Source organism: Pundamilia nyererei, unplaced genomic scaffold (assembly GCF_000239375.1).
Source record: "Pundamilia nyererei isolate P.nyererei 1_Seehausen unplaced genomic scaffold, PunNye1.0 scaffold00178, whole genome shotgun sequence".
NCBI lineage: Eukaryota > Metazoa > Chordata > Actinopteri > Cichliformes > Cichlidae > Pundamilia > Pundamilia nyererei.
The window spans coordinates 1,153,946-1,166,544 of record NW_005187579.1 but is presented as its reverse complement, the minus strand read 5'-3'; the positions used below and the strand labels follow the sequence as shown (position 1 = coordinate 1,166,544).

Below are 12,599 nucleotides of genomic sequence, written 5' to 3'. Positions count from 1 at the left end.
GCACATTCATAAACATGCGTGTGTCATTTGATTTATTGCCATTAGACTAATGGCACTGTCCCGTTTTACTGCGCTTCAAAAACTAGTCATGTAAACTGGAGCCTTGTGAGGAGACAGCGAGACCACGGTTATCCCCAGGACTGAGACTGCGAGTTTTTGCAGGAGAGACAGCTGGCCAGGAGACCATGTGCTGTTATATAGCGACCCCTGGCGAGAAAGGGATGTACTGTAGGACAAACGTACAGTACTTGGATTCAGAAAGCAAATCTCCCTCACTTTAACACTTCTGTTGCAGTCCTGCTCTACAATCAGCAGTTCAAAACGTCATATGGATTTAGTTTTTAAATTAAAAGTGTTCCATCATGTTTTCAGCAGCAGATCATTGGGTCATAGAATCTGCAGGCCTGGATTAGTGCACTTTATCACACTGCTCTTGGCTATCGTCTCTCTCTCTCCAAGTGATAGCGAATGTACCCACATCCCCCCACCTGAAATAACATTTTTTGCTAATATTTATCCCCTCTCTACACTGCACTCATAACTCATTCACATTTATGGTTTCACACTCTTCCACACCTCTACCACAGCTAATTTGAAGTTCGCTTTTGCTGCAGTTGCTGGAGCTACACGGTGCACCCAGATTCAAATAAATACACACTTTGACACTGCTTTGTGGTCTTCAGTGATGGCGAGGACGTGCGGCTAACATTGCTCTGTCATTGCATTAATATGTTTGTTTTTTGTTTCCCACCTTTTGAATTGCCTGTCTGCTGCACCAGACGTTGTGGGTGGAGCTGGTTCAAATACTGAGGTCTAACAAGCTGACTAAACCATCTGCAGTGAAAGCATAGGCTCCATTTTTATCCCTGTAGTTTCCCCACTTTGTTTCCATAATCATTTGCTCTGCTAGTATATAGAATATATACATCTTTATATATATTTGTATACTCCTCATTGATCAGCCTGTTTTGTGCGCTCTTACTTTCATTGGCCTTACTCTTACTTTCATATTTTTTAAAACCTTTGGGTAAAACATTCCAAGGCTACACCTGTGTGTATTTGTCCTTGGACTCTATCAGGCGGGATAGGAAGCTGTGCTATGAAAGCTGAACTGTCGCACCAGTCTCTGATCACCTTTTCAGGGTCTTCGGTGTAATTGGCTGCATTCATTCTTCACTCAGTTCAGTCCAGTCTCCCTTTTCCTGCTGCTGAGAAGATCCCCTCTAGTCGCGATGCGTCACCGTCCTTCTCTGTAGGTGGCTTTAGTAGTCAAAGTGATGAACACGGGGTGTGCCAGACGCTGTGCTTCGAGCTATACCCAGATAGTTCAGCTTTTATCTCATCAGACCAGGGAATGTCCTTTAATGTTGTATTTTACTAAGTATGTGGATGTGGCAACATTATATAGTTACGGTGGCTGTTCTAAGGGTAAATGTCTGACTTGATGGAGGGTAGCTGAGAAGGATCAGTCTCTCTGTTACTATTTCACTGTTGTTGTTTAACAGGCTTCTTGAGAATATCCAAGACTTTTTAAATTATTTCATACCTGTGAAATGTGCTTTTCCAAATTTCCAACAGAAGTCTACAGAGAGTTCCCTTGAGTTTGTGATTTAAAGTGAATTGTGAGCTTTACATATAACGGGTACATTACTCTCGTACCTTACTCTGTTCAGTTTGGCAAATGTCTCTGTCTTTTTCTTTAAAACATTAAAAATAAATAAATTAACTTATAAAATGTTTTCTCTCTGTCATTATGACACTTACGTTGATATACAAAACAAATGTGTTCGCGTTCCCATGTATCACATAAAGCAGGCTAAATTGTGCAAAGAAAGTGAAAGGGTGCAAATACTTTCCGAGTCTCTGAAGACTGGGTAACAAAGAAACGGTGATATTCAAGCAGTACAGCAAGGGAGGGAGACTAGTGCACAGCTGGAATGTTCCAGCTGGGATTCCCGGTGGCTGGACAGGAAGTTTGAGGAGTTCTGACAGGAAGTGTGTTCTCAGAGAGGGTGGAGAGAGAGAGAGAAGGGGGAGATGTTTCCTGTTGGTTCTCCCCACATGTTTTGACGCCTTGCTCATTCTGGGTCCTCTTCACACCCACCATGCACACGTACCAGTATGCAAATGCTGCTGGTCACATCCACCCGTGCTAATAGCAGACTGCTATTAGAGGATAGTGGTAAGCTGAGAGAGTAAATCATGTACGTAGGGCAGGATTGTGTCACAGGATGCAGATGTCACCACATGAAGTGAAACTTCCTGCCCATCAAAGCAGTCAGTACCAGTTTAATGGACTCACAATGTGGAGCCCGTGTAAATTAGGCTTCCAAAACTCAGGAGGGAGAAATGATGGAGGAAAGGAGGAGAGAAGGAAAAAAATTAAGTGTGTGTTTGCAGGGGGGTGGGGGTGGGGGCGGGGGGCTGTATTGTAGGAAGAGATCTGATGGAGTGATATGTGGATTGCGAGAGGAAAACTCTCTTTGTCTCTTCTGAGCTCAGTGGACAATCAAAGTTTCCTATCAGCTCTGGAGTAGGGGAAATTGGCTGCCCTGGGAAGGAGAGGGCCACTCTCACAGCCAATGGGAAGTGCCCCTGTCACTCTAATCAGGTCTGATAGAGAAAGTAGGAAACGTGTGTGTGCCCGTGCACATGCTCCGATGAGAGTGGCTTTTAACAGAGAGCAGCTTTGTTTCACTTGTCTTCGTATGATCCAAGATGATACAAAGTAGCGTCAGGCCTTCATCTGCAGCTTATCCCCTGCACTGAGGGACAGACATGAGCTGCACGGGCACGTTTTTTTTGCCAAAAACTTGCCCTGAGAGGCATGACCATCGGTGCTTTGATGGAGCGCCATGTGGCAGAGATCAGTGGGTCTTAGTGGGAGCTGTGGACAGTTGCACATAAGGACGGCAAGGGAAGAGGATTACTGTCTCATCAATACAAATCCATACAGGGAAGGAGGCTGACATCAATATGCACAGAGATATAGGCAGGGGCTTTGAGTGAGCGTGCACGGTGTAAACATCTGCACAAGAGGACCACAACGGTGAACTCTGGATTCATGGGGGGAGGGGGGGGGGTTGTTGTTGTTTTTTGTGCTATCCATCGTTCTCACTGCCCCTCCATCCCCACCTTCTCCATACCAGACAAGAATGCCCCCCCACCCAACCCCCAATCCTCTGTTTGAAGTCCCATCTCCATCTCTGCGCTCCTACACTGTCCTTCCCTTCCTCTGCCTGTCTGAATGTCATATCTGTCAGCCTCGCTCCTCCCCGCCTCCTGCAGCTGCAACCGGGGCTACAGACGCCTTCATTGTCCTCCTCTTCCTCACTCTGACGCTTCTGCACCCGGCCACATCACACCTGCCACCTGCACAGGAGGCAGAGCCCTGGGACCTGAGCCGCGGGGGCTTTCATCCACTCCTCACCTCGCCCTTCAAGAGCCTCTCATCCCCTCATCCCGGCGCCCTGTCACTGAGGAATGGCCGGTGCAGAGGGCCGTGGCACAGTGGGACACAGAGCTCCTGTTGTAAAAAAAAAAATGTTTTAAGCGGAGCCAGAGGGAATCAGTGCAGGTGAGGCGTGTGTTTGAGGGCGAGTTTCGCGGTTAGATTTGACTCATATTTCTTCTTTTTGATGATATTCCTTTATGGCTGAGTATGAGGAGTGGATGAACTGAATGAATGTATGTCATGAGGAGCGTGGACCTGAGAGTGTGCGCATAATAACATGCTGACAGTGAGGGTGGTGGCTCTGTCTCAGTGATTTATGAGAGTGTGCTGTGAAGGGTCCTCTGAGCAGGATATTGTTCCCTGACTGGTGACTTCTGCCTCTCTCTCTCTTTGTGTGTGTGTGTAGTTGTGTGTGTGTGTGTGTATTTGAGAGCAAGAAAGATTAAGAGGGAGAGTACTGCAGGTGAGCCCTCAATGTAATCAATCACCACCACGTCACCAAGCCTAGGGACTTGTGGATTACCTCTTCAACTGATATCTAGTTTGACTCCAAATCTTTTCTTCCCCTTCTTTTTTTTTGCATATTCATTATTTCTGGCAGATAAAGAATGAACACACTCTGCATCATTACTATACTTCAGGAAAGGAAGATAATAATCGACTCCATGCCTGAGGGGGGACCGTGACAGCTCAACCGCATGGCCCAACCAGTCCAACACCCTGCACAAACCCCACCATCCACCTCAAACACACACACACACACACACACGGTTTGCCACATCAGGATACAGTGCTGCACACGAATTCCGGTTCAAACAGTATTTTGCTCGGTTTACACCAACAGATAAACCGCAGCTCTTCTGTGACCGGTAATCATATCCTGGCCCAGAACTGAAAAGACTGAAAGGCCTCCAATGAGCCACAACAAGACAAACAGCCGTGTAGGGAAGCGAATGCATCAACAGACTCATGTTTGACACGAGCATTAAGGTGCAGCCACGTTCGATGGCATCTCCGTCGGAGTAAAATACCAGAGACAATACAAGTAGAGTTTACATACAACTGTAAGAGCGTTCCAATTTCTAGCTTTGATACCTTCTGGTCCTTTTGTAGGTTATTCTGGGGGAAAAGACACAGCCTGCAGTAGTGTGCAAAAGTCTGGAGCCACTCTTTATTTCTTAATATCTTCTGTAGGCCAGACTTTCTTTTCATTTTTAAAGTGAAGGTCTGCTGAAGGTCTTTTTAAGTTTTTATTTGGACATTGACTTTTGAATAATTTTAAATTGCATCTTTAGGCTGTTCCCATTTCTTTAGCTGAATCTATAGAAATGCCAAAGAAAACCGTTTGGTGGGTATAAACTTGTATTGGAACAACAAAATGATTCCCAAAGAGCTATAAACTGATAATTTGGCCTATTTCAGCGAACATTTTGTTCAGTATGTGTTTGCTGATATACGATACACAACTTCGTCCCTGTCATGATTGCAGGCATTAAGGCAGAAACTTGCTTCAATTTAAAATAAACATTTAAAGTTTCGTAACTCCACGAAAGATTAAGTAAATAAGTTCATGTTTAACTTGCAACTTGATAAATTATGTTGATGTCATTCATTTTAAAAGATGTGTTGCATATATATTAGTCTCCATCACAAGGTTACCTCTGTATGATCAAGTGCTGCTCTGAAGTTAGAGAGAAAGTAAGCTCACTGGCCACTTCATTAGTTACACCTCTCTAGCAGATCCAGTAAGGTGTTCAGAAAATTTTGCGTGTCGTCCAGCAGATTTGCCCAATTTCCTGTTCACCCGCGTCCCAAAGGTGCTTCATTAGATTCATGTCACGTTCAAGGAATCAGTTTGAGAAGATTTGAGCCCTCTGACAGCGACAAGGCATTTTCACCCAGAGAACCGCCGCTCCCAGTAGATCAGCAGTTTCAGCCCACCTGGCACTAACATCCATGTCACTTAAATCACCTTTCTTCCCCATTCTGATGCTCGGTTTGAACTTCAGTAAGTTTTCTTCACTACATGTTGTTAGATTGGCTCATGAGGCATCTGCTATAACGAGCAGTTGAACAGGAATACCTAATTAAGTGGCTGATCGATGTATTTGTCAGTGTTCTGTCTTTAAGGTCTCAATGTCATTTAACACTTCCGCATAAAAAACCCCGTCTCTGGTGCTGAGGTGGACGTGAGCCCGCTGCTGTGAGAATGAGACTGTGTGGCTCTCTGGACTCGCGCCGCTCCAAATCTCCACTCGAGTAAAAACATACAAACAAAATCACCATTGTGTGGTCTTTCACCAGCAACCAAGCATCAGTGCTAACAGACATTGTCTTTGCTCTCTCCCTGCTGCGTATTTACTGAATGATTATTGTATGGCACATACAATATGCGCACACTGTCATTGTGAGGGGAACTGGGCTGTTATTATGGAGCAGGAAATGACCTGCCAGGACCCCTGGTGACCTCTGAGGGAAAGTGATGACCTCAGACTGACCCTTCTGTTTGTCCTGAGCTCATACTGTGCTTGAGGCAGGTCAGCTCCTCTGCTGACTGGGTAGGAGAAGGCCATAGGTGGGGTTACTTTCAAGAAAGGAATGCAACAATGAGCAGGAAATTCCCTCTGAAGTGCCAGTTTTAAATGAACTAGTCAGTGTGGAAAAGTCGCTTTTTCTTGTTTTGATGATGTCAGGATGGCACAGCGTAAATTTTAGTTATCTCGGTATTCGAAGGTACAAGTGGGATCAAAATGCAGTTTAATACGGTTTGACTTTTTTTCTTCAGCATGGTAAAACGTTAGTTAATGACACAAGCACACCCCCTTATGATGAACCAGGGGTACTGCATGCCAAAATCACAACTTCCAACAAGAATGAGTCTCTCAAAACTTTATTTCAAATTTGACAGTTTTCCACATTACTGCCCATTTCACAAACGTGTTTTCCAGCTTCAATGTCTTTTCTCACATACAAGATAATCTCTTTTATTGTTTAATCTCACAGTCAAAAAAACATTTATACCAAGAAAAATGTAGAACATAAGACTGAGGGACATCTAAAACAAGCATTTTGGGATGACAGAATCAGAGCTTTGGATTTTTTCAAATACACACGTCGGGCAGGGGAGAGTAAAAACAAAATGCAAGTGCAAAAAAGATAAACAGATGGCAAAAAAAAAAAAAAGCAAGTCATCTTCGAACTTAAAAGTTAGAGATGATTCAGTTTTAAAGTACAGCATACGAGTAAAGACAGGAGACTGAAAACACTCGGGCCGTTCAGCTATTCGTTTCAAAAACAGTCCCTTAACCCTTAACTTCAGAGTGGAAAAAAAAAGAGATTTGAACATGGAACGGAAGAACAAATCTGTCACAAAGTTTTAGCTCCACTGAAAAACCAACAAGAAGAAAAACAAACAAAAAAGCCAAACAGTTGTGATGAAGCTGCTCTAGAGCTTAGTGACTTCAAGTTTATCGCAAGGCACGAGTGTTTGGATAAACCCGTCACTACCGTAAGAGCCGGTGTTCATAGTCCATGTCTGGATGGTAAAATACTAAAACAAGAAAAGTGTGAGCATGAGTCACTTCATCAGATTCTCATACAAACAGTTGGTTTATGTTGCGGCAAGGGTGCCTGTCAGCGTGTCGCAGTTTAAAGGGCATCCAGCAGACTGTCGATGCGGCCGACGAGCTCTTGCCTCTTGCTGGTCAGATTCTTCTCGCTCTCGATGTAGGCCTCCTTCTTGACTTTCCCCGCCACCAGCCTCTCCGCTTCCTGGCAGGAGCGGCACACCAGGTCCTTCACCTGGCCGTCCAGCTTCTGCACCTCTCCGACCTGATGGGACAGAGAGGTAAGGCACTACTGCTGTGCGTCCCATTAATAAAAATCTAATTTTCCTCACAATCTCCCAAAATCACTCACCTTGTCGGCCAGGTCAGAGCCCTCTGCCTTGAGGCGGGCCTGCAGCGAGCTGATTTCATTGGTGAGAGTGCGGTGGTCGGCCTCCAGAGTCTTCCGGCCGCTGTTGAGCGCCCCCGTGTCGCGGGACTGCTTGTAGCGGTTGACCACCTCGTCCATGTGGCGGTACAGGCCCAGACGTTTGTTGACCAGAGTGAGCACCTGCTCTGTGATGGATGCGACCTTCATGCGAACCTCAGCAGCTGGATCCTGAGCAAAGACAAGAAAACAGAGTGAAATGAACAGAATGAACACCATAAATCTACTTTTGTGCAGGGTAGCTGCTTAATGAGGAGAGATCAGGTAAAATGCGGTCAACATCAACTAGAAAGGTGTTTTCATACCTTTGTGATGGCGAAGTCCAGACGTACATAGATGATGACGGTGAAGAAGAGTATGTAGAAGGCACCTACAACCAAGAGAGGCTCCTGCAGCATCAGGATCTTATTGAAGTTATAGTGAACCTGGTGATCAGGAGAGAGGGGGCACAAAGAATCACATGGAAACAGTTTAAATGTCAGCGCTGTCATCATTATATAGCCAATGTGTTGTGCAATCAATAATTACATCATGATGATTAATTGCGGCCCCCCCCCCGATTACTGCCATTTTTATACAGCTCTCAATTTACCGCTCAGCACATTCACACAGCTCTTCTGCCAGTCTAATCAGGCTGCAGTATTTCCCCCAACACTATCGAGCATGAAGCTTTTTTTTTTTTTCCCCCTTTCTTTTTTTCCATTTTGTTGCAAAAATAACATAAAATGTGTGGAGAAATAAAGAAAAGCAGTAAGGATCTCTGGCTGTACTTGAGCCAAAGCCACTGTGATCCAGTCAGTGTGTCAGCCTATAAGTTACAATTTTTCCCTAAACTCAAAATAATTAACAGGTACTCAGGAAAGTTAACAAAAAGATTTGCCAAGAAAGTTTCTTCAGCGTGAAGTGTTAACCCCTTTTTTTTTTTAGACAGACAGAAAGAGATTACAATTGTAAAAAAGAAATGTTATGACTCGATATAACCTCTATGCAGATGATATTAAATACCAAGCTCACTGACCTAATGCTACGGCAAGAAGAAAGATGATCAAATTATCAAATAATTAAATCAGTGTGTAAAATGTTGCTGTTGTGAAGTATTCAGTGCAGACAGGTGTCTGCCAAGATCTGTTGACGCCAAGAAAAAACAAACTTCAACATACTTGGACACGTGGTTCATAAACCTGTGGTAACAACTCAAAAACCTGCTTCTAAATATTAAGTGTTCGTGTGTACACATAAAACACGTCTCTACCATGTTAGCATCAGCACAGATGATCGTTAGTGGAGACCTATTTTTGAACTATGAGCTCAAAGATGATGCAGCTAAGAGCCTCCAAGCCTAATTTTACTGTGGCATTATACCCTCACCCTGATGATACTGCATATTGATAAAGAGTGACAGGTTCTAACAGCTTCCTTAGTTACAAAGAGAAAACCACTTCTGATCTGAATAACCTCAAACCTGAGACACCATGAATGGATTTTTGTCTTCTTCTACGGTGCATCTTACCACGAAATCCTGAATGTGCTGCTCCACCAGGTTGTTCTTGGTGGCCACCAGCACTGGCCGCCCAAAAGTGTCCAGGTATGTATAGTGCAGCTGGTTCGGCATGCGGCTGATTTTGTAAGGTGTATCCACATGAATGTTTCTGAGAAGACAAGACAAAGATATAGAAGGGAAAATAAATATCAAGCCCTGTAAACACTCCCCAAAGGAGATACTTTAGGTGTGTTTGCACTGACCTGGCTCCCTCTGGCAGGATGATTTTCACAGTCATTTCATCAATCACCTGGTCATCATACACATGGTCAACAAGTCTCATCTTCAATGCATACTGATCACCTGGGATATACAATGGCATGACATATAAGCTAAGGCATTCAGAGATTAATTAACAAAACTGGTGATCAGAAATCGACTCACCCAGCATGTAAAGATACTCATAACTAGGCAGATTGTAGCCAATTATGTAGTGAGTCTTCCAGCCTCCAAACAAAGGAAAACGAGGCCTGACCTCTACCTCCACTGAGTCATCCAGAACCTGCAAGTGGGAGGTGGAGATGTTTCCAATCTCATCCCGATAGTAAACGTCTTGGGCCGAGGCAGGGAGGATAGTCTGGTGAGGAGAATCTATATAATTATCAGAGAAACTGTGAAAGCTCAAATGACACTGGTTGGGTGTCTAGAAGAAACAAACCTTGAAGGACTTGATAGATGAGATGCCGCTGTCTGACTGACGCTGGTAATCATAACGTGAAAAGGGGCCCTTCAGAATGGCTCCGGTGTGCCTCAGGTCGATGGTTTCTTCCACTGCAATGTTGCCCCAGTGAGACACCTCAATGGTACGAGTGATGCTGCTGATGGTGAGGAAGGGTGTGTTGTTTTCATAATGGATCTTCATTGCGTCCTGGACAGAGGAGAACACAAGCAAACAGCAGATCAGTTTAGCAGCTGTTTTGTAGCTTCGCTATAAGCTAATCAAACCTGGTCAGGGTTGTACCTTGCTAAACGGAGCAATGTCGCGGAAGGGTCCATACTCAATAATCTCATCGGTTTTGCTTGGGTTGCCCAGCTTTGTGTAGCTCTCCGCGGTCTTGGACGCAAGGCGGACACGTGTGGTCTGGGTGCGGGTTGGATACGGGGAGTAGAAGTAGTGGTCCCCCTGGAAAATCACCAGCTGACGCTCAGCCTGGGTGATGTGTGTGGGGAAGGGCTTCAGGACGTGGCTAAACGTCATCTCCACCTTGGTCTTCAGCTGAGCACCTGCAGCCAAGCTGGAGGGCAGCTGCACTTTATAAAACTCCCCACTGTTGCAGAAGAGATGACAGAGAGGAGCACAGGTAAGACATATTTGATGGATCACATCAGATTCTCGGGACATGCACGTCTTGGACGTGCACGTCCAAGTTAAGAAATCCTGTTTTGGATATTGATCAAAAATAATCATGACTGTGATTTTCGCCAGAAACCAGCAACCCTACCATCTTCCAGAAAATAAAATGGTGCTTCAAATGCACCAGTTCTGCAGTCTGTTTTCATCATGTAAGGTCTTTATAATCTGCTTAGTAGACAGTGTCTGATCTCTCACCTTTGACCCTGAATTGTTGTCTGCTGTAGTTCAAGTGTGCCATCCTCCTCTTCATCACCCTTCACCTGTGAAAGCAGGCAGTCAGAGAATATTTGTGTAATGTATGCAGTTACTTGCACGATAAGTCTCTTCTTGAATAAATGGTAAGCGTTTCAAGTAATTTCTTCATTACTTTATGAAATGTAACAAATATTTTATAGAGTTAGGTTTGCTGTTAGCCAATTTAGGTTAGCGTCGGTTTGCTAGTGACAGCTTTTTTAAAATAGCATTAGCTAACTTCTTGGCTAATGCTAACTTCATTGGTCAGTAGCAATGTTGTTACTCGACTAACATTGTTATGATGATGCAGGAGTGCCACAAACACAGGCATATAGGATCGTGCTTCAACACTATAGGACTTTGAGGGAATCGTTTGTAACGTATCTGTTATTGTGTCATTATTCTGTCAAACAGGAGCATTGTTACGGTTTCATTCATAGTGGAAGGGGGCAGGCCTGTGCGCAGTCACACACGGAAGTAAGCTGCCCAGCGCATACGTGTCATTCAGCCACTGACAGAGCGTGGAGCCCTGCGGAAGTCATTGTCTTGTTACCCACATCCATGGCACTTTAAAATAAATATGGCTCTTCTGGGCATAAATAACTACATTTCCCGAACTGGGGTGAATGCACTGCACATACCGAGCTCGTAATACTTGCTACTGTTAGCTAACTGTGTCTATGTGACTCCCCACTTGCAGAGCTCACTGCCAACAGAATCACACATAGCCAGTAGCTTTGCTTCTATGCATTTAATGAACAAGCCGTGACCTTTTACTACGGGAGGGCACTGACTTCTGCAGGTTTGCTGTTGGCACCTCACAAAAATAAAAAACTGCAAGCTGTAAAGACAGTGCACAGCACTGCATGTGTAGTTTGCAACAGAACAGCTAACAAGCTAAAGCTAGCTAGCCGGCTACAGGCGGAGGTGTTAGCGCAGTTTCATTCACTGATGTTTAGCTCACCGAAGCTCCGATGTATGCCAGATGCGGAGCCAGGCCCTCCTCCACTGCGAGTATGAAACTGTGCACGGCCGAGTTCCCCTGGTTGGACAGCACGATTTCGGCAGTGATCTTGGCCAGATGCGTGCTCAGGTCCACTGTCCTCTTCACATCCTCGTTTACCAAACCGTCCGCTGAAACCTGCGGACCCAGAGCAGCCAGGAGCAGCAGGTAGGCGGTGAAAAGCGGGGAGGTTTGGGTCATGGTTAAAATAAGATAGGAGCTGAAATGCTGTAGTTACTGGGTTAAGAGAGGAAGAAATGTAGAGCAGCAAAGAAAGGCCGCCGTGCCGCTCTACATCGAAAAGGATGACGCCTCATTCAGTACGACGTGATGACGTCACTTTTTCAACGTGCAGTGCGTCGGAAGCGGTTGCGAAACAGAAAAGCGGTCAATTAACGTGGCTTTCAAAAACTGTTTTGCAAAATAAAGGAATCATACAGTTTGTCGTTTTTTTCTACAGCGCAAAAGTCAAACATAATGATGGTGGTCGTCTCAATTTATCACTGGAATAACAACAAGCTTATTCTGTTACTACCATTTCTGGCTGTGATGACGTAGTTCAGCATGTTTGTACACGGTACAGCGAGCCGAAATAGCTCAGTTGGGAGAGCGTTAGACTGAAGATCTAAAGGTCCCTGGTTCGATCCCGGGTTTCGGCAGCATTGGGGAAACATTTTAAAGATACACCTCGCCGTTTTTCCGCCGTTAAGTTTTTCTCTTACCACATTGGTTTTTGGTTTTACAGCACACTGAGCGTACTATCACAGTATGTACATCATATCTGGTATTACATTTGGTAAAAGATTTTAAAAATGTTAAAAGATGAAGGGGGGAATCAACTACAAAAATAATTACAACACTCAACTAGCTTTTCTTCTTTTTTTTGCTTTTTCATATATTTGTGTTGCTACTACAGACTGTTGAATGGTTGCATAGTGCTTTGTTTGTCCGAGATTCTGAGATAAGCTTTTAATACAGCATGAAAAAGGTAGTATACGTCTACTCCATTGACTGTTTTTCA

The 12,599-nt window shown here is 44.5% G+C and overlaps 1 protein-coding gene and 1 non-coding gene across 2 annotated transcripts; one reads left to right on the top strand and one right to left on the bottom strand.

Annotated features, from left to right (window-relative positions):
• Positions 1–6,328: 6,328 nt before the first annotated feature.
• Positions 6,329–11,930, bottom strand: rpn1 (ribophorin I). Its single transcript, XM_005746457.1, has 10 exons — positions 11,540–11,930; positions 10,537–10,601; positions 9,949–10,255; positions 9,646–9,855; positions 9,372–9,564; positions 9,191–9,290; positions 8,958–9,096; positions 7,753–7,872; positions 7,373–7,618; positions 6,329–7,285 (listed from the first exon to the last, which is right to left on the bottom strand). The coding sequence occupies exons 1-10, from the start codon at positions 11,777–11,779 to the stop codon at positions 7,103–7,105; spliced, it is 1,803 nt and encodes a 600-aa protein (XP_005746514.1). The 5' UTR covers positions 11,780–11,930; the 3' UTR covers positions 6,329–7,102.
• Positions 11,931–12,164: 234 nt separating this feature from the next.
• Positions 12,165–12,237, top strand: trnaf-gaa (transfer RNA phenylalanine (anticodon GAA)). Its single transcript has one exon. It is a non-coding gene; the product is annotated as a tRNA-Phe (tRNA).
• Positions 12,238–12,599: the final 362 nt, after the last annotated feature.